At 38.3% G+C, this 27,435-nt stretch overlaps 1 protein-coding gene across 3 annotated transcripts in view; it reads right to left on the reverse strand.

The window, feature by feature from the left end:
* Positions 1–5,991: 5,991 nt before the first annotated feature.
* Positions 5,992–27,435, reverse strand: part of Dcc (DCC netrin 1 receptor) — a 1,292,030-nt gene continuing 1,270,586 nt past the window's right edge. For all 3 annotated transcript variants that reach the window (XM_045143229.1, XM_004667488.2, XM_045143230.1), the window contains exons 28-29: positions 13,263–13,405; positions 5,992–10,453 (exon numbers count right to left, since the gene is read on the reverse strand). In XM_045143229.1, coding sequence (XP_044999164.1) covers positions 10,364–10,453; positions 13,263–13,405 — 233 coding nt within the window. In that variant the 3' untranslated portion in view covers positions 5,992–10,363. The remainder of the gene's footprint in view (positions 10,454–13,262; positions 13,406–27,435) is intronic.

A 27,435-nucleotide genomic window follows, 5' to 3' on the forward strand; every position in this document is an offset into this window, starting at 1 on the left:
CTATGAAGTAATAGTTTGTTGAATTTCTGAATCACCATATTTGGCAATGAATTAGGAAAAATGCATGAAAGAATCAAATTTAGAAAATTGAAATCCTAGCATTGTTAGCAGAGCTCCACACAAAGAACAATTTTAGCTTGAATAAGAAGAAAAGTAGCTCAGGAAACCCACTACAGATTCAGAGGATAGCACAAGACTTAAATCCTTACGAAATGTTAAAAGTGAAAAATTATTTTACTAATGGGTATTTTGTCAAATTAACATAAAAGTCAGAATAGATATTAGCTAAGATGAGGAAATTAAAGGACTGTCACTAATTTATAAGAAGAATGTTAATTAAAACCTGAAAGGAATCTCAGAGAAATTACTTTTGTTATTTATTTCAAGAAATCTTTTGAACTGCTAATGAGAACATTTGGATTACCTCAGGAATAATTGCCTTAGTATTTATTGTATCAAACTATAATTTTTAAAGTTAAAGAGAGAAATTAGTTTCACATGACATCAAAAAGAAATTACTCACAAATGAAATAAAAGAATATAATAATAATAAAACTGGTAAATAAAATGTAGATTCATATTAGACCTAGGTCAATAGGATATGTTGGATACAACTTTGGTGCTATCAAAAGTACCTAGGATTCTACAGGTATAGTGGCTTCTACAAAATCGCTCTGACACAGTTAATGTTATTCTCATTGAAGTATCAATATGTCTAAACATGCATTAGAAGAAGGGAAAAAGGAAGAGGAGAAAAAGAATTTTTTCTCAGAAGCACTCCTCTCTGAAGAATCCAGGAGGGTGTTTGTTGTCATGGCTATTTTACTAACCATAATGCCATATAGACTTTAAGAAAGTAGAGGATGGCCCATCCTTGTCACTGTCTTACATAAAGTGGGCTTTGACTCACCAGTTCAAGAGTATCTACCAATAAAAAGTCTAGGCTACCTTTAGAAATCATGAGGCATTCAGCAGGGATATCAGTTTCCTCCCATCTCTCCTTCAAGGCTCGTGATTACTAATAACTGTCAGAACAGAACTGGCCCTCAAGAGTAAGAGGAAACCTATGGTCTTGGGCACCACACTCCACATCTAAATGAACGGAGAAAGAGAAACGAAGGAAGGAATGTAGACATTGTCTTTGTTTGCTCTAGAGTTACACTGCTCATCACAAACATGTGAATCACGGATTCAGGGTTAGAAGACCCCTCTGTATTTCCAGCACATGAATCGCTGGAGACACACGGCCTGAAAGCCAAGGAAATTCTACAAACTTCTGGAATCTGTGTTTGGTAACGGGCTCTCTAGCTATGATTCAGAAGTCACTCAACACAAGGGATGGTACATTATTAGTGGTGCTGAGAATAATCCAAAGACACAAGGGTTATTATTACATATTGATCTCAGTGCCCTCCCTTCACTGGAGAGCAAATGAGTGCATTCAACACAACTTCAAACTAAAGTAAAATAACAGGCTGGAATCATGAAGTCTAGCTTGCAGATAAGATAACTCATTGAAAAGACTAAAATTTCTTTCATAGGAAAATACTTAGCATTGCTTTCTTCTGCACCTTAGAATAATCATAGTGTAAAGATACTTTACTAATACAGAAATCATACTGAAGGTTTTCTTAGCATGTCTTATCTTTTTTTTAAATTTTTTTTATTTTTTTAAATTTCTTTATTTATTTATTTGAGAGCGACAGACACACAGAGAAAGACAGATACAGGGAGACAGAGAATGGGCCTCCAGCCTCTGCAAACGAACTCCAGACGCGTGCGCCCCCTTGTGCATCTGGCTAACGTGGGACCTGGGGAACCGAGCCTCGAACCGGGGTCCTTAGGCTTCACAGGCAAGTGCTTAACCGCTAAGCCATTTCTCCAGCCCCGCATGTCTTATCTTAATGATAAATATTGACACCATAAAACAAAATTAGAATGATGAAGGAACCAACTGTGGGGGTGCGCACTACAGCGCCAGCACTTGAGAAGAATCTGGAGACCCAGGTCAGCCTTGGCTATAGAGTGGGCCCTAGGTCAGGAAGACGTGGTGCATCCTGGCCCTGGGTTAATAAACTGCAAAAAAAGAAGACGATAATGAAGAAAGGAGAAAAGGTAAATGATAAAGTGAACAAGACTTCAGGAAGAATTACAAGGAATTTTAAAATGCAACAATGTGGGTGGAGACATGGCTCCGTGGGCAAGAGAACTTGCTGCATAAGCACAGAGCCCTGAGAGGGCCTGGACTGTCCTGCTTCAGTTCTCCAGCACTCACACAGCTGCGGGGTGTGGTCACCTACATCTGTAACCCCTGTGCTGCACAGGGATGGAACAGAAGGATTTCTGAGTTTGCTCTTACAGACAAAAAGAAAAAAAATAGCACAAACAGTAGCGCTGGGTTGAGGGAGAGAATCTGTGTTAAGCAAGCAAGTGGATGGGAGAAAAGAGGAAATGCAGTGTTCTTTTCCGTTCTCTTCAACTGTGTGCATGGGGTGTGCTCATCTGCACACACACATGTACACTACATGCACTGCATCACTCAGTACAACACACATGCTCTACACAAAAACACCAAAAAAAAAATAACAAAAAATACATGCCATAGTGGAATTAAAGGCACTCTAGAAGTAAAAGACGTAATTTTACAATAGTAGAATGAGGACAGGCCACGTAAGATAATGCAAGTCTGTGCCACCTGTGGTTTCTGGGAGCAGGTGGCCAAATGTAGTCCAATAAAGCAATGAATGCGATTTTGTGTACTTATTTAAGCCCTTGAGGTTTTTATTTGTTTGCATGTATGTTTGTTACTTAATTGTGTTAATTCTCACACTTGAAATTTACAGATTATAGAACTCTGCTGCAATGTCAAAAGGGTCTGGATAGACTTCTTTCATTTCCACTTATAATTCACCTAGAAGCACATTCATATTTCCTAGTGCATAGCAAGCAGACACTAAATATTTATACTACGTTTCTCTCCTATAGAACAAACAAAAAAAATGTTTATATTTTTCTTCAAATAACCAGTTTTCCATGAAGATAAGCATCTCTGATAACCTTTAGTGATGTAACTGCTCTAAAAGATGACTCCATGACTTATTTGCTTCCATTTAACACTTATCAATCTGCTTTAATATGTTCATTTTTATATATTTGTATTTATGATTCTTAGAAAAAGGCTCTGGTAGATGTGAAATTCTGGGAACACATGCATCATATATAATTTGCCACTTTCACCATTTGAAAATGCACAATTCAGTGACACTCAGTACATTCACATTTTATGTACTGTCACCAGTACAGTCCAACTCCTGAATATTTCATGTTTCTGCCAGTCAGATCAGTACTCATTAAGCAAATGCTGTCTCTTGGTTCTTCCCTTCAGACCCTGACAACCACCATTTACTTCTGTTTCTAAATTGAAACTCTATACTCCTCAGATGAATGGAACCATGCAGCATGTCTTTTTTGTCTGGCTTATTTTATGACGTATCATGACTTCAAGGGCTATTCCTGTTGAAGCATGTGTGAACTTTTCAGTACATTTTAAAATATTCCAATGAATGAATGTACACCAGTTTGCTTGTAGTCACTCGAGATTATTCAGCCTTTATGCGATTATGAATAATGCTCCTGGGAAAATGTGGTGGCTTGGCTGTCCAAACATCTGTCCGAGTCTCTGCTTTCAATTATTTCAGCATCCACTGAGAACAGAACTGTACAATTGTGTAGCAACATCTGTTTAAATTTTCGGAAACTGTCACATTTGTTTCCACAGTGTTTATGCCAGTTGACATTCCCACAGCAGCAGAGTTTCCAAATCCTCAGATTTTTGAATCCATTTTAATGGAATGGTAAAGGGTGAAGAAAACAGGACATACTATATGACCCTTGAGATATGTGCTTATTGACTACTTCTTTGTTTTCCCAAACGAGTGAATAAGATATTTATTACTGTGTTAATTTCTCTTAACAGACGATATTTCTAACTTAATCTTTCTCTACCCATAGGCATATGTTGCGCTGCAATTCATGAAAGATTGAAAGAATATTTCTTTTATTTAGTTCAGGTACATCAAAATGTGAAAAGAATTTTTTTTCTTGAGTGAATTCTCCATAACCAGACTTTGTCATGAAGATGTATGTGAAGGCAATTTATCATGAAGTACTCCCATTTGAAACAATTAGAGAAAGCCAAGAAATAGGGAGGAAAAGACAGTCTGATAAGGATGCTATCTCATAAGTACACCATTGTGGAACAGAAAACCTATGTAGAGCCACTTTGGTTGAGTTTTTTTTTTTTTTTTTTTTTTTTTTTTGAGGTAGAGTCTCATACTAGCCCAGGCTGACCTGGAATTCACTATGTAGTCTCAGGGTGGCCACAGACTCATGGTGATCCTCTTACCTCTGCCTCCAAAGTGCTAATATTACAGCATGCACCATCACGCTTGGCCTGGTTCAGCTTTTGTTTAAATAATTAATTCATTAATTAATTTATAGCACATATAGAATTTGGTTTCATTATGACCTTTTTGTTTCCCTACTTCCTCCATCCTCCTTCCCCCACTGGACCCTCAGTCACTCCCTTCTCCCTTGATGGTGTCGCTTTGGTTCTCACAGTTGTCTCCCTCAGGAGGAAAGAGGCTGGGCCTTGTACCTGCTGTCACTCAGATGGGGCAGACACTCTCAGTGTTCCCACCTACGTATACTAATCAACTTCTGTCAGCCAACAAAAACACATGGGTATTGATTGCTGGTCTTGGACACATACTGGGAGCGAATAGAAAATGTATCAGGGTCTTGGGGAATATGGAAGTTCTAATAGTAGAAGACAAAGGTATTCCATAGATAAGAACAGGCCAGCTGGGTTTGATAATGATTGGATACAGAATAATATTAGCCATTTATTATAAATAAAATGAAGAAAGAACTTTGTATCAAAACTTTATTTATTAAGCAAAAAAATGCACCATTGGGATAACATTTCTATAAAAATGAATGTGAGACTGTTCTACAGTGATTACAAAAACCCCCTTTCCTTGTGTATAGTATACAAGATTGTATGTAGAAACAGTCATTGTTTTAAACTGTAAGCAAGTTTCCTTTCTCATAGAACAAGATTTACACTTAAATATTGCAATCACTATTCTAATTTGGTTAACAATGCTAGAGTCTGACAATTCCAAGAAACTCTTTGTAGGCTCAAAATACCTGTTTTTTTTTTAAAGGTATTTTGTTAAACAAAAAATTTCTGTTTCCACTAAGGCTAGTTAAAGCTGTAGTGTACCCATTTCTACTAAATAAACTTATCACTATCACACTAACAATTTGAGTTGCAAAGCCCTTTGAGTAAGTGAATAGCACATATCTGTATAATGCTATCCAAATTCTTCTAGGTTTGTTGTTATCTTCTTTTAAAAACAGCCCAAGAAAGGGAGAAGGTGGTATTGATGGAACTTCAGGGAAGGCTTTGCCTGGACTGGACACTTCTTCCTACTCAGCAATGGACAGTTCACCTCCAAAGTGGTCCTTCTGAGCCATGGAACACTGCAGCTTTAACAGTCGTGCTAGATCCCATCCAGATCTCCCTTTGTATCATAAATTATCCAAAAAGAAACCACTCTAAATAATAAATTAAATATTACTTATAAAAAGTACATCCCCATACCCTCCCACCCTTCCCCCAAACAAGCTGACAATTCACAAAGTTCAGAATTGTCAGGTTTACCCCTACAATAATAAAAAAGTCACATTTCTCCTCCTCTCCAACATCCTTTCTTGCATCTGAAAACACACATTGAACACACAGTGAGGTCCCTTGGCCCATGACTCTATGTTTATGACATCTTGTAGAGTTTTGCTGTTGCTCTCTTACCAACAACAACAACAAAAAAAAAAAAAAGAAGAAAGAAAAGAAAAGAAAAGAAAGAAAGAAAAGAAAAGAAAAGAAAAGAAAAGAAAAGAAAAGAAAAGAAAAATCATAGGCTGACAACTTACAAAGGCTCTCTACAGAGAGCAAGATAAAACACCCTTCAGAGTGCAGCTGGAAGTCAGGCAAGTGAATGTTATTCAACGGTGGCCAGGAGAGTCTAGGTCAGAGGTTCTGCATTTCCTACAGTGGGCATGGCATTGGACCTCCTATCTAACCACACTGACCAAGGAATAGTAGCATTTCTTTTCAGAATCAAATATTTTTGGAAGCAGAGTTTGGACTAGCAGAGTATACTTGGGTATGGTTGTGTACATTTTTTAATAGGGTGGGATGTCATATAAAATATCTATAATTTCAAAATTATTTGAAATACTTTATTATACTGGCCTTAGGTGGATAGCTTTTCTGAGTAATATTAAAATGACTTCTGAAAGCACTGGAAGAATACAAATTATGAGGAAAATGTTTTGAATATGATTTTGGAAAAGAAAGTGTGTGATTGCTTCTGTAACTCTATAATGTCCTGGGCCTGTATTGATGTAACAATAAGCAGGGCATGATACTAAGCTTTAGTTTTGGGGATTGTCTGTGGCTGCATGAACAGAAGTGGGTAAAGAAGGGAGGGAGAAGACTTCTTCACGTCTAATTTAAGGTACAGACTGCTTTTTTCTTTAAATTTATCTAAGACTTGAAAATGTTTCCATTTTCTGTTGGCCCTTTCACTGGGAAAGAGCATGCCAAGACCACTAGAGCTCTGGGCTTGGGATACAAGTATATGTAGAATGATAAGGTAATCTCTTAAGAGGTCGCCTTTTGTTACAGTCCAGCTTCCATTTCTGAGACAATTTATCCCACTTGCTGGTGGCTTTAAGATGCTGATTCTTCCAATGTTAGTGGAAGGAAACTGAGTTGGAAAGTTTCAGTGAACATAAATACAAACTCTGAGGGCTTCCCACAAAGACCTGCAAGGGTTTATCTGGAAAGCTTGCATTTCAGAATGCTGTCTGAAATATCAGTCTAATATTAGATGCCAGCAAGGCAGGGGATACACCTGCACTGGATTTTCAACAATCTTTATGTAGTTCTTTATTTGATTTTTCAAGGTAGGGTCTCACTCTAGCTCAAGCTGACCTGGAATTCACTGTGTAGTTGCAGGGTGGCCTCAAACCCATGAAGATCCTCCTATCTCTGCCTCTCGAGAGCTGGGGATAAAGGAATGCGCCACCACACCTGGCTAACAATCTTTATTTTGAAGAAACAAATTAGTTATATTTAGCTGCTAAAAGAAAGCCTTAGAAAATCCATATCTTAGAACACTGGCTTGGTAATTTTTAGAGGTTCAATTGAATGTGCATTTTATAGTGCCCAAATGTAAAGCTGTTATTATTTAAATAGTCTAGAAGCTTATGAGACTATTGCTCAAAGAGGCTGCTACAACCAGTTACCCAGTGAATGAGAATCACTAAGAAATATTTACATTTTTGCTATAGCATTATATAAATATTCTGTGCACATTTTGAGCTATCCTTATTTTTGTGATTTTAACAAATGCAGAAATTTCTAGAGAAATGAAAATAGCTCACTTTGTTTTTATCAGAATTGAATACAAAGAAAAATACTAAACTTTTCCTACATCAACCTTTTGCCTTGCATTTCAGCAAAGTTTTGGGAGGTCTGAACATGCTCTGCCAAGTTTGATTTTCTTTTTTCTCAGGGAGAAATGACTCCTGCTGGCAGAGATGCTGGCTGCCTGTCAAGCTTTGCCCTAGAGGAGTCAGAGAGATTTATGAGCTCACAGGGTCTGGTTATGCCATGAACTAGACTCAGAAAAGAAGCAAAATAGAGACTACCACACACTATTCACCATGGATGTTTTTTTTTTTTTTCCTTTATTTTTTTCCCTGTCTAGAGATCAGGAGACTAGGGAATTTAAAAAGTGACCTGATACCTGGGCATGTTCTTTGTGCACAAGTGAAACTCACAGGGGTTAGGGGACAAGAGCTATACAGAAGCAATGCTAAGCTCATTGCACATTAAAATGCCCAGTAAATGATATTGGAGACTTATGAGCATGTTTTAAGTGATTCTACTGTCCATGCAAGAGATGGCGGTATGACTAATTAATAATGCTAAACAATTGTACATGTTTAAGGAAAGTTTCAAAAGCAGGTGGCAGAAATATAGTGCCAGTCCAAAAACATAATGTATACTTTTATAAATTTTTAAAGATTAAACTAAAATGTTGACTGGAGAATTTTAAAATTTTTGTGAAAATGCTAGTTGTTTTGATTGTCCAACTATATTCTACAAACAGGTTTTAGTTAAAAATCAGTCCCTGATATCTAAGATCTGTAGCACATCTCAAACTAAGTACTTGGGATAGTGCTAGTGAGTACCAAATGTCCCTTTGTTTGTGTGTAATGAAAAGGAGAGGGTATTCTAGTACCTTGAGAAAGTTAGGCTAGCTTCATAAGGACTTTAACCTTTGCAGTGATGGATTAAGTTTGAAAGATTCAGTACTGTGTTATGAAGTGCTCTATTTCAGATTGGTGAAGGGCTATCTACCTAAGTACCCAGATATTGAACAAAAGTATTCTGTCCCATCAAATAACATCACATAGCTCTTTGAAAGGACTTCCAGAGATTCTTGGTAAATGGAAGAAGCACTCTTGTTGAAGGAACTGCTTTACAAATGGACCGGACCTACTAATGAACCATTTGAACAAGCCCTCTCTTTGACATCAGATTTCCTTCCTGACATAAAACTGTAAAAAAATAATCTGAATTATTACTTCTGTTACAGTGCCATTTTGCTCAAAATATTTCATTCAGGGATTCATATATAATTACCCACCTAATAAAAGGAGCTATTAGGTTGTAAAGATCCTATCCTTGCCATGCTCTTTTAAAATTATGACCTATTCAAGCTTGAAATCAAAGGCAGAGCGGAAAGGAATAATTCGGCTGAAACTCTTTCATTGGATTTTCAAGTCACCTAACTGATAAATATGCAAACTAGCTTCCTTTCGGCGACTTGGCTGCATAAATAGGGATTAACTCCCAATACAGCTGAAAATTCATAAGCTAAAAGGGTGCACACAAAATGTTCTTAATTTCAGCTAGTTCCAAGCTGTGGGTAACATGGTGGTAGAAGTGTAAAATTCTAGACCACAGTACACTATGCTGCTATGAAAATTTCTACTGGAGTTATGGTGTGTCAGGTGTGAAGTGGCACCCATCCTTCTGCAGCTCCTAGACTCTGACAGAGGCATGGCATGAAAGATTTACCCTGGCACTAGAGCCAGGTGGTCAATATTTGTCAGCATTGCTGGCATAGCTCACTGAAGATGCTGACAGTGTATGTGGCACCACTCAAGAAGAGGTGTTCTGGGAACTGTCTTTCATGTTCCTCTCCTTTTTCAGAGCCCATTCTCAGGAAGTCACCAGTTTCTATAGAGGGCTATCGGATGTACGGAGCTGCCCTCCTTCTCTAAGGCTCATTGCTAAGGAGAAACTAGGGAGGGCTGAGAAGGAGGGAGGAGGGAGCTCCCGTGGCTGAGCTCCTGAAGCAGACACTCTGACTTGTCATCACAGTGTGGGACGGCACAGAAGCCACCCAAATTGATAGCTGTCCTACTATAAGTCTAAGCATATTATCACCATGTCTGAGAAGACCGCATACTGTGTCCTCATTTTGGAATTATGGTGCTGCTGGCACAAAGCCACCAGTCACAGATTTTTGTGTTCCTGCATTCCAGACATAGATGTTAACCAAGGGAGGGTTTACAAATTCTTCCTTTCTAAAATTTGTAAATTTCAAACCACTTACTAATATCTGCCACTTGTGTGATATGAATAACTGAGTCATAAACATAAGCATTCACTGTCTTTTGTTTTGTTTTACTTTAAATACTTTTGTGCTGTTAGGGAAACATCCAATCCTTTGGTGCTATGGAGTGAGATTACCCATGGGTGCTTCATACTCTCAAAAAATGAAAATAAAAATAGCGACCTTGCACTGGTCTGCCATGGGATGGCACAGGCTTAGAAAATGCACTTGCATTTCCTAGGACTAGACCTGCACATGGAAAGACTGGTCTTGACAAAAGAAAGCACAGGCATCAGCGATGACAGGTGGCAGCTGCAGTAAGTGACCCAGGACTCTCTCAGCAGCCGCAGCCAAGACTTTGCATTGAAGATGCATCTCTGCTTTTGCGGAGGGACCTCATAGGCATCATTTTACAATTCCTGATTCCTATGAAGGGTGGGATGCTTATTCCTTCTAAACTGCTTCAGACCTTCTGTAACTGAGTTGTCCTGATGGTTGACCATTACACCAGTTAGAGTTCTTGGACACAGGTGTGCTGTTATGGTAAACTGGTATGCTGCAAAGTTCACAGAAAATTCACCTCATCACTTCAGTGATACATGTTAAAAAGCTGAGCCCGTGATGGCATTAAGTTGCTTCATCAGCCCTTCCAAACTTGCCATTTGCTCACTCAGATCATCCTGTTCATACACCTATAGAGAGAATGAGAGCATGGTCAGCACTAAATATGGCTAAGTTCCTTTCATGAAGGTAGGGGACATAGTGACCTGGCTATGCTAGAGTTTATTAATTAAAGAAACTTGCTGCTAAAAACAAAGATGGTGATGATTTATCACACAGATTTTCCTGGATTCCATCCCCCTGATAAGGAAAACAGTTCACAGTCAAAAATACCTCATTTTTAATTGAATTCTACCAAATCCCTATCTATGTGGACATAAACAACCAAATCCTCTACTAATAAGTAATTTTCCTTGTCAACAAAATCATGGCAATGGTACCTACTTCATAGACTATTCTGAAAATTCTGTCTTCTGCATTATCTTTCCTATTTCTGTATTTTCTTTAATAACTCTTATACTATTTTTAACACTTTTTGGTCTTGTTTTTTTGAGGTAGGGTCTCATTCTAGCCCAGGCTGACCACTGTGTATCTCAGGGTGGCCTTGAACTCATGGCAATCTTCCTACCTCTGCTTCCAAGTGCTGGGATTAAAAGTGTGAGCCACCACACCTGGAAATACTATATCATTTGCTTTCATTCTTGAGTCAACTTTAAATGTAAAAATTGGCCACTTTACATCATTCCTTAGTAAATTACCAACAATGTGTAATTTGGGAGTTTGATCTAATTTTACATATAGTCACAAATCACAGGATTCAGCTCATATTAAAAAATAGCAATATTCTGACAAAATAGTATTATTTTTTTAAATGAAACTGCTGGGCATAGTTGTGCTCGCCTTTAATACCAACACTCGGGAGACAGAGGAAGGAGGATCCCCATGAATTCAAGGCCACCCTGAAACTACATAGTAAATTCCAGGTCAGCCTGGGTTAGAGTGAGACCCTACCTCAAAAAAAAAAATAATAATAATCTTTGTTTGTTTGTTTTTGAGGTAGGATTTCACTCTAGCCCAGGCTGACCTGGAATTGACTATGTAGTTTCAGGGTGGCCTTGAATTCAAGGGGATCCTCCTACCTCTGCTTCCCAAGTGTTGGGATTAAAGGTGTGCACCATCACGCCCAGCTAAAATTTGAATCTTTTGAATCTTTTTAAAGTGTTAAGTATGTAATGCCTGCCTGCTAAACATTCACACACATTTATTCATATTAATAACTTCATTTTTATTTTGCTAAATTACTTTATTGTTCATAGTGTTGGAAACAAAAAGAATCAAGAATATTTTTTAATTTTATTCAATTTTTATTTATTCATTTGAGAGAGACAGAGAGAGAAAGAGGCAGAGAGAGAGAGAGAGAAAGAGAGAGAGAATGGGCGTGCCAGGGCCTCCAGCCACTGCAAATGAACTCCAGATGCTTACGCCCCCTTGTGTATCTGGCTAACATGGGTCCTGGGGAATTGAGCCTCAAACCAGGATCCTTAGGCTTCACAGGCAAGCGCTTAACCACTAAGCCATCTCTCTAGCCCAATATTTTTTTTGTCATATGAAATAAAAACATCTTTCTTTGAGCAATCATATTTTCAAAGAAAATATAATCTTATTGAGGGAACTTGTTGACTGCAAGGCTCACAAAGGACTAATTGCATGTGGCCTACTTATTCTTTGATATTATTAAAATGTTATCACCATAATACTTATAAACTTTGTATATGTCTCTATTTGTGCTTATAAAACACAAAATCTAGTTCAAAGTGGCAAATTCTCATTTTACAATCTATGTTTGAAAATATTCCAAATGTAGTAAAACAGAATTCTAATCTATTGTTTAAATATGTTTCCACCTTTTGTTCCAGCTATTTAAGGCATCTGACATGTTATTTCATCAGTTTTCTTTTTTTTTTTTTTTAAATTTTTTATTTATTTATTTGAGAGCGACAGACACAGAGAGAAAGACAGATAGAGGGAGAGAGAGGGAATGGGCACGCCAGGGCTTCCAGCCTCTGCAAACGAACTCCAGATGCGTGTGCCCCCTTGTGCATCTGGCTAACGTGGGACCTGGGAACCGAGCCTCGAACCGGGGTCCTTAGGCTTCACAGGCAAGCGCTTAACCGCTAAGCCATCTCTCCAGCCTATCAGTTTTCTTTTAAGTGTTTTCTTTGGACAGCTCCTCAGAAGAACATTACATTTTTCCAAAATGTTGTTTTTAAGCAACATCTCTGTGAATCTCTTTATGGTATATTTGTGGTAGGAATTTTCTTTGCTTTTCTCTCAAAATTTTGATATTTCCTTTACCACTGATTTTTCTCCTGAGTTTTCTAATTTAATCACGTTCAGCTTATCCTATCCCTTGGAATAGAACATTTCCAATTCTTATCTAATAAATCACTCTCTGTTTATTTTTCAAATATGCCAGTCCTTCATCTACTCACACTCCTTTCTTCATTTTTCATTTCCTTTTCAATTCTATATTTCTAGGCTATTCTATGAGTTTCGAAGAAATATCGCTGATAACATCAATGATGTCTATATACATACATAGATATTTATGCAAATGATATGTATATGCATATACACATATGTAATGTGTTTATATGCCATATATACGCATATTGTGCATACAAGACCATACTAGATGTAGATATATAATTATGTAAAATTATACATTCTGCTCATATTTCTTAAACTACTTTTAAGCACGAACGTTTCATTTCTTCATTTAACTAAATATCTGGTACAATGTTTCCCTCAAGCTTTTCTTTCCACATTTGAGTGTCAGCCAGCAGTGAGAGCCACCATTTGGAGTGATAGTGTGTGCCCCTGGTTTGAAAGGCATTGCACAGCCCTTGAGGAAGCATGACTGTGACTGACAGGTCTTACACTGGCTGGATCCTCCGCTGGCTTGTGGCTCTCTTCAGACACTTCAGGGGCTGTTGGCACAGACACGGGAAGCAAAGGGGATCTTGCCTTTCCAGCCAACCCAAGAGATGCGGTTTTCACATGGGTCTTGGGAAGAGTAGGCCCTGGAATAGAAAGCACAGAGCAATGAAAGCAATGTACAAAACACCCAAGGAACAATCTCTCACACTTAAACCAAATGCAGTAGGTTCTGTATTATGGTGATTAATTCTGACACAACAAGCCTGCACATTTTATTTCTACTGAACAGAAGACAGATTGTGATTAGGCCTTTGCAGAGGAAGCTGCTTCAAGTGGATTCCAGATCATGCGAGCCCTACATTCTTCATCATAGCCCATACAGGGTCAAAAGAGTTCATTTGCTGGTAGCCTCTGCTTTGGGCAGCAGAGCCCAGTGCAATAACACCTAAATAAGCCATAAGCTGTCTAAGAGAAACAGAGATTTGTGAACTTAGAAGAGAAGATTAATTACTTTGTCTAGAAACTAATATTCAATGTTGTACCAAACAAAGTTCTTCATGGCTTACCTGAGAGAACCTCATTTTTGATTGTCTTAAAAAGAAAAAAAACAAAACAAAACAAAACAAAATAAACTATAGTTCTGACTTGATCAGAATAGCTTCTTTTAATAGAAGACATTTTAATGCTCAGAAAAGTTATGTAAGAAATTGCCGAGTTTCTACTTAGTGACATTTCTCTTTACTGTAAATAAGAACTGCCTTTACTTTTTGACTCTGAAACTTGGCTTTTCAACCCTGCCTAGATTACAGCAGTCCTACTCTTTTGGCCCTGTAGCCTAAAATAAAACTTTACAATGACTCATAAAATCAGCTAGTATACCTCACAGAACTGAGGAGTCTACCATTCTTGGCGCTAAAGCTAAGAGCTTTAGCAGGAAAGTTACTGGAGAGATTTGGGGAAGAACCAGCTCTCTTCTACCATCAGTCATGACATTGTGTTGAGTTCCAGTCATCCTGATGGACAACGGAATCTAGCAAGGCTAATGCATCTACTAAAAGAACAAAGGAGTAAGCACATAATTTAATAACTCAATCTGTTAGATACTATTCACTGTAGTTGTAAAATCTAGACATTAATATATTTTTCCTGTGTCATGACCTAATACGTATATTTATATTTTTTAATTTTTAAAATTTTTTTAAAAAATATGTATTTTAATTATGTATTTGAAAGAGAGAAAGATGGAGAAAGAGAAGGAGAGAGAATGGGTGCACCAAGGCTCCGGCCACTGCAAACGAACTCCAGATGCATTGGCCCATTGTGCAATGGGCTTTCGTGGGTCCTGGGGAATCAAACCTGGGTCCTTTGGCTTTGCAGACAAATGCATTAATTGCTAAGCTATCCCTCTAGCCCATGTTTCTCATTTTTTATTATTGGCAACTTCCATAATTATAGATAATAAACCATGACAATCCCCCCTTCCATTTTCCCTTTCACAACTCCACTCTCCACTGTATCTCCTCTTTCTCCCAATCATGCTCTCCTTTATGTTGATATCATCCTCTTTTTCTTTTATTATGAAGGTGTTATGTAGGTAGTGCCAGGCACTGTGAGATCATGAATATCCAGGCCATTTTTTGCCAGGAAGAGTGTGTTGTAAGGAGTCCTATCTTTCTTTTGGCTCTTACATTCTTCCCAGAACCTCTTCTACAATGCACCTGAGCCTTGGAAGGTGTGATAGAGATATTTCAGTGCCGAGCACTCCTCTGCCACTTCTTCTCAGCACTATGATGCCTTCTGAGTGTAAGCATCAAGAGCAGAAATATGCTATTAAAGTGGACAAAGACTTGGGCCTTGTAATTGATCAGGTCACTCTGCTTTCAGACCCAGAATCTCAGCTGTTCCCTCTTGGGAGATCCCTTTCCTGGACTTGTTTTCCAACTGTAAAATAGTGATAATTATGACTTCTTAGGATCAAGTGACTTTCAATACCCTCCTTGGCTTGTCTTACAACTGTAAAATAGTAATGATTATAGTGATTTGTTAGGATTAAATGCGATCATGTGTCATTTAAAGCAAGTGGCATTTAATGAATTATTCAAATAGAACTAATTATTAGTATTTAATACTTAAAACAATCATATATATAGTTATTCCAGATTTATGTACAAGCATGTAACAATTGAGCAAAATTAAACAATTTGCTCAAGTTCACACATTTAGCCAAGGACAGGCAGATGTTCAAATAGAGTTACAGCTTACTCCACTGACAAATTAATATGATCATGTAATTTCATATCCAGATAAGCTTTCACTAGCAGTCATATAAATGAACACAGAATCTGGTTCAAAGATGAAACTGTTCACTATGACATTGCCATGCCAGAGTTCTAGTTTAAAGGAAAAACCAAACTTCAATAACTCTAGCATGGGTTTACTTTTTTTTTTTTTTCTTAAGTAAGTTTCTCACTCTAGCCCAGGGTAGCCCGGAACTATATCTGAAGTCCCAGACTGGCTTTCAACTCATGGTGATCCTCCTATATCTGCCTCCACCCTCCTCCCCTACATGCCCAGAATGTTGAAATTCAAAGAGCATACCACAAAGTGTGGCTTGATTTGCTACTTTTGCTATTACATTGTTATTTAAATATATAAAAGTCAAACTCACAATAATATTCATAACTTGTAGTTCTGATGGTTTACTATAAAACCCAAACACATTTAAAGTAAAATGGAAAAGTCTTATAAAATATCAAAGGACAATTTGAGTCATTCAGAAACATAATGAGAAAGGTTGGTAAGATAAAGCAAAATTCCACATATTTTGTTAATATTTGTCAAAAATTATTTGGGATTTGTTATTTATGGTCAGTATTTGCTATCAGTATTCTTCCATTAAATGATATGTAAATGTTCATTTGTACAGAAGTTATAATGTCAGCTTGTTTTCACTGTATATGAAGAAACAATTTGTGAATTACATTCATTACTATCTTTTTGTGCTTAGCTTCTGACTGTATACATGGCATTCCTGACATGATAATAGTTACAAATGCTACACTGGAAGCCTGGCACAGGAGATCTGCCAGTTGGTTCTCCAGGCATTCTAGCATATATATTGTGCACTCATGTTTTGTTTTGTTGTTCTAAGATATAGTTTAGTAGTATAATGCCTGCTTCATGTTTACAAAGGCACTGGGTTCAATTTCATTTGCAGCAATAGAACTGATGTATATATGGTAACTATTTTATTAAGTAAAGACATGCAATTTAAAAAAGCTCACAATATTTAAAAATTCAAACAAGAGCCGGGAGTGGTGGCGCATGCCTTTAATCCCAGTTCTCGGGAGGCAGAGGTAGGAGGATTGCCGTGAGTTCTAGGCCACCCTGAGACTCCATAGTGAATTCCAGGTCAGCCTGGGCTAGAGTGAGACCCTACCTTGAAAAATCAAAAAAAAAAAAAATTCAAACAAGAAATACATAGTGGCTCATGTCTATAATCCTAGTATGTGGGAAGTTGAAGCAAGAAAATCATGAGTTCTAGGCCAGCCTGGGCAAGAACCTATCTTGAACAGGCAAACAAACAAAAGAAAACAACCCCAAAATAGCAAAACCCTAAGCACCATCATAAAAAACAATGTTTAGTAAAAAGTCCTATTGAACTTGGAGGCTGGACTTGCTGACTGAATTGTGTGAATCCTTGTAGAAACCACACAGATTCAGGAAAGTTGTGTTTAGCTTTATTGTAACAGAAGCTATCCCACTCATATCTTCCAGGAGCACCTCTAATCCCTTCCTATATTTAACAAAGTAGATGTATCATACTCACCTTAACTTTTCTCCATATATACTGATGTAGGCATACTTATCTATTTTTGACCTGGACTTCCTTCATGATGAAATGTACTTATTCACTTTTAATTTTGAGGAGTTTTAAAGTAGTTTAAAGGACCTGAGCTATAAAATAATGCAATGTGTCTAACACATCCTGAAAAATTAGTTGCTGTAATGTAAGCATTTCAAAGAAAGAGCAAACGTGTATAGCAAAAAAAGTAAATGGTATTCACATAGCTTATCATGGGGGAAATTATGGAAGGGCCAGTGTTTGTTTTGCTCTAGAAAGTATATAAGAAGAAATATTCTTTTAGAATTTACTAGTCTTATGCATATAATCCTTAACATTTATTTTTCTCATAAAACTTTTAGAGTTTTGCATGCAGAGAAAGGGACTGTTTAGTCATGACCTTCAATATTGCTACAGAAATTATTCTTTGATAAATTTTCCACCTAGGGGCTCTAACGTTTGGGCAAATGCTCAGTGTGTTAAAGTACATTTAAAATACTCATGTAATTGGAGCACAAACCAGATGTGTCTAAAGAGCTCCTTCATCCAATCTGAATGCAAAGATCACTATGATAATTAATTTGCTCTCGTGATGAGGCAACAGTTGTCCATTCACTTACAATGTACTGAGTGTTGTACAATGGACATGACTCTGAACTTTGCACAAGGGAGCTAAGATGTGGCCTTGGATCTGGCCCACATGGAGTGTGCAAATCTCAGTGGGCCTCCTTTTCTGAAGTCAATTCATAGCATAATAACGCTCACAATACTGGTGCCTCTAAGATACCTGGATCCTGTCCAGTGACCTTCCCTTTCATTTTGTTGAAGAGAACACTAAGATCTCAGGAGACCAAAGGACCGTGGTGGAAGTAATTTTGGTAAAACTCTGTAGAGGCAAAGATTTCAAGCAGTCTCCAGCATTCATTATTAGCAGGATTTTACTGCTAATAATAGCATTAAATATTTTTTTCTTTCAACATTCTGAAAGTTAATAATATAAAGGAAATTTCCTGGGGGACATTTATTAACAGCCAATTATAGAACTTTGGTTCAAAATTGCTCTTTAGTAAAAAAGTAATGCCGTAAAACAAAGGTTTCTAGGAAAGCATTATGTGTTGAAAAGGTGACCGCATTCTTCTGGATTTGCATTAATTCTACCCCTGTGTTCTATTTGTATTTGCATATGTTTAGCATTTTCTGCTCTGAGCGCAGGTATTTTAAGCTTGACACTAGGAGCCTGGGTCTCTACAATCTCAGCACAGTGTACTCTATCCTTCACTCAAGCTCTTTAAAGCTCACTGTATATAACTCTTTTCTCTTGATTTTCTAGGTTGCATCCTTATTCATCCATGGGACTGCAAGTCACCTTGTACCTGATGTCTTATTGGCCCCATTTCCCAAGAGCAAAATTCTGATTCCAGCTTTTACAGCATTCACACCAAGTAAGCATCTTTAGATAAAATAACATGTAATGCTTTGAAGTGAGCAAGGAGTTACTGTCTCGGCATTTGTATTAGTGAGTGAAGCCAGGGACTGTGCCTAAATGGAGTACTGGTCGCTGAGAACCACCCTGTCTTCTCACCTGCTGATGGTTGCTACTGTTGCGAGACCATTTTCTGGAGTCCATTCCTCCATGTTGAGCTTCCTAGATTTTAATTGCCGATGGGGCTTGTTTAAAGACATCGCCTGGCCTTTTCTAAAACTGTTCTCATGAGGTAATTTAAGAGAAATGTTGTTAAGCCTTTGGCCTTTTTCATTCAGGTATGCTCCTTCTCTGCTGTGCCTCAGTTTACTTTGACATACCAAAGAAAGTATAGCTTGCTTTCCAAAGCATCTAAGGCAACAGGAGTAATTAAAAAGCATATTATATCAGCATGTTAAACTCCTGTTCCTCAGTGCCAAGCAATCATCGAACTATTTACAGCTTGCCCTAAATCAGAAGCTTTAACTTGCCACATACAGGGAAGGCTTAATGTTTACTTATTTACATTTATTTTGCTTTATAGAACATTGAACAACTTCAACAGGACTTCTGTGAATTTTATCAGAGCAAAATATCAAAGCAAAATAGAAGGAAAGATAAAGCTCAAAAGTAATCTTTCCATAACTCTAGGATTGTCGTAATTTTATATAATCGTAACATGTTGGTCAACGTCCTCTAGTCCCCTTACAAGTATGAGAAATGACTTGCAGAATGTGATCAAGAAAGGTCGTGTCACTTTTTGGAGAGAGAGAAGCACAGCGAAGGTAAGAAGCAAGTGTGAGGAGGAGCATTTCTTGACCAAAAAGCAACTGGAAGAAAAGTTTCTCATAATTCATCTACTCTTAGAAAGATAGGGACATCCCAACCCTGAAAAGCAAACTGATATACACAACAAACAAATTTTGATTTCTTGTCTTATATTACCATGGCAGAAAAATATGTATGGCTTATAAAATAAGTTCTATTAGTGCTCAAATATGCTAATATTTAAAAAATTATTTATTTAATAGAAAGAGAATGAGTGTGACAGGGCTTCTAGCAAACAAACTCCAGATGCATGCACTACTTGTGCATCTGGCTTACGTGGGTACTAGAGAATCTAACCTGGGTCCTTAGGCTTTGCAGGCCAGTGCCTAAATTGCTAAGCCATCTATCCAGCCAAAGTACCCTAAGCTTGAAGAGGGACAGTAGCCTAGAACTTCGGAGACACAGATTTACATGGTCTCTAACTGTATTTGCTTTCTGCAACTGTAACAAACATTTGAGAAAATCAGTCTATAAGGAAGAAAACTTCTGGGTCTTGGTTTCAAAGTTCTGAGGACAAGATCATGATTGACCTCATTGTTTTTGGACCCATGATGTGGCAGCACAATGTGGTGGAGGTGTGTGGTAGAAAAACCTGCTCACCACATAGCAACCAGAAGTGCAAGAGGCAAATAGGAAAAACCCAGGGGCTGAATATGCCCTCCAAAGCGCTGCCCTCAAAGACTCCACCTCACTTTCTCATATGATGACTCTTCTCTTAAATGTTTCTTCAGCTTCTAGTATTGTCACAGAAGGCAACTCAGCCTTTAAAACAGGCTTTTGAAGGACACTTATCCATGCTAACACAATAGTTTAACTTGTTTGGCTCTTGATTTCTTCATATCTATCAAGGATAAATCATTTTATTGTTAAGCTATTGGCTAAAAAGATGATACAAGTTAGGTGAATATAGGAGTTCTGCCTATATTAACTTTGTATTTGTCTTTCAGCCTGTCTTCACCACTTATGAAAACTTGGCTGGGTGTGATGACATACAACCTGTAATTCCAGCACTTGGGAGGCTAAGGCAGGAGGCTCACTGCCAGTGTCTGGTCAAGCCCTCCCTGAGCTGTGTTGAGTGTTCAAGTCCAGTCTTTGATACAATGTATACATATAAAAAAACTAAGCAATTGAATGCTTAAGTCATAAGTAATAATAATTGTGTTTAAGCTAGTACTTTATAGAAAAATGTTCCTATTTTTCTTAAAACAATCAAGGAAGAATCTTAACAACACTGTTGTTTATTCTTTTTTATATCAAACTATAAATGATTTACGTGAAACTAGGCAGTATTAAATTTCTATGAGTCTTAATGATCCATGTTAGTTGAAAAAAAATAAATTTACAAATGCTTCATTGGACACAATTGCCAAATTTTCTGAGCCTGGGGTGCATGTTGAAGAAGGGCTTCAGGCAACGTTTTATTGCAACCCTGGAAGCAGATTCGTTAAGTAAATGTTTTCACATGGATATTCAACTAATTAAATGAGCATCACTTTGGGTTTAATGTTGTCTCCTCAGCAGGACCCTCTAAGGGGAGAGATAGAAATGATGCTGCGGTGTTGAGATAGGCCAGCAGTGTGCAACAGAGGAGGAATAGCCTCAGCAGGACTTTACTGTTTCATGCTTTATTTTCACAGCATAGTTATTAAACATTTCATTTGCTCATTAAGTATATAATATATGACTTCCAGGTGCAGGCTTGCTAGCATCCCCCTGCACAAGTTGCTCTCAAGCTAAACACTTTCTCTTTCTCTCTTTTTAAACTTGATGAGAAACATTAGTCAAGGCTGCCTCAGGGGTGCAATAAGGAGTCTCACTTGGGGCAGATCAGAGGCCAGTGAATGGCATGGTTTACATTTTTAATATTAACTTTCTTTCCCTGGCCTATTTTTTCCTACACTCAACTCCATTTTTCACTCCTTCACTTATATGAATAAAATTAGAATGGGTTCATCTCAAAGGAGGCTGAGTTCACATTTCTACTTTATCAATAACCTGCTTATTTATTTTATTTTATTTTATTTTATTTTATTTTATTTTATTTTGTGGTTTTTAGAGGTAAGGTTTCACTGTAGCCCAGGCTAACCTGGAATTCACTATGTAGTCTCAGGGTGGCCTTGAACTCATGACAATCCTCCTACCTCTATCTCCTGAGTGCTGGATGAAAGGCATGTGCCCCCATGCCTGGCTTCTTACCTGTTCTTTAATGCCAAAAGAAATGGTTTCATGTAAACTAGTTTCCAGGAGAACCATATTATTCTGATATACATATATTATTAAGTAAGTAGTCTATGCTCAGGTTATCTTAGGAAACATGAAAATGTAAATTCATTTGCATTTCTCATATGGGAGGGCCTTTTGTGGCTGTGGGAGAAATATAATATATGTATGGAAAACACTTTGTATAATGTACATTACTAATTTATGTTTACAAAATTGAACAAAAAGTGAGAAGTCATATTTATCCATATGAAGCATCTATAGGCATTCCTCATGAATGATCTAATTTCCAATATATTCATCTTAGAATCAGTCTTTAGGCATTGCAGTCCACATTGCACATTAGATTGCATTTTTACTTTTTTTGTTTATTTTTATTTATTTATTTGACAGTGACAGAGAGAGAAAGAGAAAGATAGAGAGACAGAGAGCGAGCATGGGTGCACCAGGGCCTCCAGCCACTGCAAACAAACTCGAGATGCATGCGCTCCCTTGCGCATCTGGCTTACGTGGGACCTGGGGACTTGAGCCTTGAACCGGGTTCCTCAGGCTGCACAGGCAAGCACATAACTGCTAAGCTGTCTCTGCAGCCCTAGATTGCATTTTTAAGTGATAAATTTAAACCTCTTTCTTAATTTTCCATGTATATGTGTGATTGGCACACACATGTGTATGCATGTTCATATATATGTGATTGCAGGGCATGTCCATGCACACGTGCATATGCAGGGTGTTAACAAAGGTACATGAAGGACAAAGGTGGACATTATGTATCTTCCTCAAGCACTTTAAACCCTATGTTCTGAAAAAAATCAATTGAACCTAGTGCTTACCAATTCAGCTAGAGTAACTAACCTGCAAACCTGAGGGCTCCTCCTCTCTTTTCCCTCCACTCGCCAGCCAGCACTGAGATTGTGTGGATGCTGGGGATCCAAACTCAGGACCTCACACTTGTCTGGCAAAGACTTGTGAGTCATCACTCCAGTAGTCAACTGACTCTTCTGTGCACTGTGGACTTAAATGCCTATGCCCCATATCCCTCAACAAGGAGGGACCAAAGGGGAGGGGGTAGGTCACAGACAAGCCTAATAATGGTACCAAACTGCCTGTACTTGCAGAATAGAAAACTAATAATAGAATAAATAAATAAAGACTGATTCCACAATGTGTATGTTGGAAATCTGATCACTCATGACAAATGCATAAGTAAATGTGGATACTCCTTTTTCCTTGTAAACAGGGAAGGGCTGACTCCAGCAGGTTAAGTAATGTCTCTATTTGATCCAGTTCACAGCGGATGAGGAGTCTAATAGTCATGTAGTTAGGAAAGGGGAAAAGCTTCCTAGCTATGCTGAGTTATTCCAAATGGCCGTGGTTTGCTGGGATCTTGGCTTCCTGCCATGAACTGAAACCCAAAGAAAGAAAGAAAATGTGATATCATAGCTCTCTCCTAAGCTATAAGAACCTCCTTTTGTTGTCTCTCTCTCTCACTCTCTTTTTTCTTTTGGTTTTTCATGGAAGGGTCTCACTCTAGCTCTGACCTGGAATTCACTATGCTGTCTCAGAGTGGCCTTGAACCCATGGTGATCCAAGTGCAAGGGAATGCTGAGTCCTCACAGCTGGCAAGTCTTGAATCCATGATTTGTACTACTTATATTCTTTCATAGATAAAAGGTAAATTTTAAAAATCAACATAGCTACGGGGACTGGAGAGATGACTCAGTGGTTAAGCACTTGCTTGTGAAGCCTAAGGACCTGGGTTCGAGGCTCAATTCCCCAGGACCTACATAAGCCAGATGCACAAGGGGGTGGGCACGCGTGTCTGGAGTTCGTCTGCAGTGGCTGGAGGCCCTGGTGTGCCCATTTTCTCTATATATATCTGCCTTTTTCTCTCCCTGTTGCTCTCACATACATAAATAAAATAAAGTAAAAAAAAAATAACAAAGCAAGCATTCATGGAAAGCAGAGTGAATAGATAAGGCAGTCTTGGCGCAGTGAAGGAAAGGAACATGAGAATGAGCAGAAGGGGAGATGACAGCAGATGTGCGTGTGTGGAGTCGGCTGCTGAAAGAGGGAAGTAGAAGAAAGAAGCGGAGAGAACCGGCAGTTCCAGCTCGTCGCTTCCATCACCGCCCACGTTAGGTCGGTGTGCTGCCCCTCACACTGCCCCTTCGCTTTCTTGGTTCCAGGGAGGAAGCCAGTGACAATTCTTTTTATAGATTTTTACCTTTTCCTTGGATCTGTTTGAATTTTAATGATCAATGATGCAAGGGTAAAATCAGTAACTAAAGGGTTTTCTATCACCATGGCATCCACCTGGGCAGTGGGGATGCTTGGCATCTTCAAAATCACTGTTGGTTTTCCCAGCTCCTTTTCTCTCGAGTATACAAGACACTGACCTACCAGCTAAACAATTAATAATCCAATACATAATTTATTCCCTAATCACCACATATAAACTTTCCTTATTTGACCTATTTATAGTTTGTTTGAATGCCCTATTTTTGCTTATTGACATCTAAGTGATGAGTCTGCTGGGTCATCACGTGCTATTTTATAGTAACTGAATAAAGCAGAAGTTTCTATGCTGAAGAGATATCACCATAATTAACTGGGGTTTCTGCACAAGCATGAGCTCCTAAAGGAGCTGAGAGCTGCAGAGTTCAAATGTCTTGAATCCACATAAACAGGTAAGTGTGGCCACACATGCCTGTATCCCAGATCCTCAGGAGAGTGTAAACCTGAGAATCTTTTAAGCCTGTGGAAAATTGGAAAGCTCTGGAATCAATAAGAGATTTCAGCTTAAACCAAGATGGGGTGGAAGAGTAAAACACCCCCCACTTGGCTCTGGCCATAATAGGTGAAGCTACCCTATCACAGCTGAGCACATTGGGTGGCGCATGGGCACATGCATGCGCTACACCACAGCACAGCATACAGACACACAAGGAGACGGGGTATTACATATGCACAGCAAAATAAAGGACAGAAAGGAAGAAGATAACTTCCACAAATGGGAAGTGTCCAATTGTACTGGAACTGAGTCAAAAGACTGTCCCAGATGACATTGCATCCATAAAAATCATATAACTAGGAGAGCTGTTTATTTTGCATTTTATGATATGGAAGAGAGAAACTTAGAGGAATATTTGAAAGAGCTTAGCACATTAAGCAGTGACTCTATAAAGTTTATGTTGGGAAATAATGACTAAGCCAAAGATGGGTAAGAAGTCCTCAAGGGCAGAGTGTCTAACCTGCGTACTGTCCTCAGCAGTGACCCAGTGTCTGAGCATCTGCCTCATCGAGAGCTGGGATGATGCTATAGCTTGTTGGAATCATGTTTGCTAGAAACAGGGAGGCAGACAAAAGCAACTCCAAGCTAGTAAGGTGACAGAAACCTGAAATAGTAATGCTTGCTGCCTCTTTTACACCAACAACTTGAGAAATGATTGTTTTAAACAACACTTCTATCCCTTCCTTTCTTAGATTCTTTTCTGGGGTTCCCAATTCACATATTAACAAAGTGCTCAATGGCCAACCTTCACATTTACACTTTTTTTAAATGGACAAGCTCTCACAACTGAAGTGCAAAGATGTTCATTTAATTTGTATCCATTACTCATTTTAAGGTCATATTTTTACTACTTCGACTTCTTTATTTTTATGCAATGTCAGGTCAAGAAGCCACACAGTCTCACAAACATTCCAGATAATTTTTAGATGATTATTAAAGTAAAATATGTAGGGCTGAAGGGATGACTTAGTGGTTAAGGTGCTTGTCTTCAAAGCCAAAGGGCCCAGGTTTGATTGTCCAGGACCCACGTTAAACAGATGCACAAGGGGTTGCACACATCTGGAGTTCATTTGCAGTGGTTGGAAGCCCTGGTGAGCCCATTCTCTCTCTTTCTCTCTCTCTCCCCCTTTCTCTGTCAAATAAATAAATAAAAATAAAATCTGAAAAAGGGTACATTTCTTTTGCTCAAACATTTCATTTTCTTATCCTCTTTGCAACAAGATGCAACAAATTTTTGTTTGACATTTATAGCCACTATGATTTAGAAGCATTATGTTTATGGTAGGAAAATTATAAATTCTATTCTTCATGAAAAGATAAGACTCAAATCCCACCACTACTATTGCATTTTTGCTCATATCCTTGTGATGAAAAATCAGTGAAATCACATTCCCAATTCATAAGCAATTAGCATTGCATAGAGTCCATAATATTTAAGTAGTTAAAAAAAAAACAGAAATAGGGGCTAGAGAGATGGCTCAGTGGTTAAGGCACTTGCCTATAAAGCCTAACCACCTGGGTTTGATTTCCAGTACCCACAGAAAGCCAAAGGTGCTAAGTGACACATGCATCTGGATTCCATTTGCAGAGGCTGGAGATCCTGACACACTCATTCTTTGTCTCATTTCCCTTATCTCCCTCTCTGCCTGCAAATAAAAAAAAATAATTTTTAAAAATAAACAATATAGAAAAGTATTCTCTAGTCTCCAGTAGTGGTGAGAATGAGGATTTGACTGTATATTTCCTTCAGTAACTGTGACCTTGGAGGTCATGTTTTAATTCCTGAGAATTCCAAGTCTATCCCATACAACAGGACGTGTCTTTCTTTAAGGAGCTGCTGTAGAGTATAAAGACATGACTTGCACGAAGCAGCGCATCTTCAGTCTTAAAAGCTAGTAGAGGGCTGGAGAGATGGCTTAGTGGTTAAGCGCTTGCCTGTGAAGCCTAAGGACCCTGGTTCGAGGCTCGGTTCCCCAGGTCCCATGTTAGCCAGATGCACAAGGGGGCGCATGCGTCTGGAGTTCGTTTGCAGTGGCCGGAGGCCCTGGCGTGCCCATTCTCTCTCTCTCCCTCTATCTGTCTTTCTCTCTGTGTCTGTCACTCTCAAATAAATAAATAAATAATTTAAAAAAAAAAAAAAAGCTAGTAGAGACTTGATTCCCAGTGAAGATTTGCACACTACATGATGTTTTCTGTTTGAATCCGAGCTGCTAAAACTGTGATTTCTTCAGGTCTCTCCATTCTTTAAAGGGTCTGATTAACTGAAACTTCCTTTTCCCCCTTTTTTCAGTGGAACTAATTATCAATGAAAAATTCCAACTGTTCTTGGCACACTGGTTCAAAATATCAGTTTTTTCAAAAACACACAGTGCAACTTTAGATTTTTCTTTAGGGGTTTGTATGTCCAACCCTTTGAACTTACATTGGAATATACTACATAAAGTCCACATCACATTGGCATAGTTAGAATCCATTCATCTTTTTCTTCACTATCAAGTGGAATTTAGCACATGCTAGACTTTGTAGTAACATTAAAGAACATTGTGAGGGCTGGAGAGATGGCTTAGTGGTTAAGCGCTTGCCTGTGAAGCCTAAGGACCCCGGTTTGAGGCTCGGTTACCCAGGTCCCACGTTAGCCAGATGCACAAGGGGGCGCACGCGTCTGGAGTTCGTTTGCAGAGGCTGGAAGCCCTGGCGTGCCCATTCTCTCTCTCTCCCTCTACCTGTCTTTCTCTCTGTGTCTGTCACTCTCAAATAAATAAATTAAAAAAAAAAAAAGAACATTGTGAATTCATACTATGATGATCTTCTGTGCTTATGTTAGAAGATGTGACATGAGTGATATTACCAATATCTAATTCTATAAAATCTCAAATTACTTCACCTTAAATTATTAGATGGAAATTGAAGACTTGTATTCAAATTCTATCTTTCTCTTTCATTACTATATTCTGACAAATGCAACAAGCACCTGAGTGTTGCTTACCTGTGAGCTTGTGTGGTGGTTTGGATGTGTGACCCTATG

The sequence above is a fragment of the Jaculus jaculus genome, chromosome 2 (assembly GCF_020740685.1).
Source record: "Jaculus jaculus isolate mJacJac1 chromosome 2, mJacJac1.mat.Y.cur, whole genome shotgun sequence".
In the NCBI taxonomy this organism is placed as follows: Eukaryota; Metazoa; Chordata; class Mammalia; order Rodentia; family Dipodidae; genus Jaculus; species Jaculus jaculus.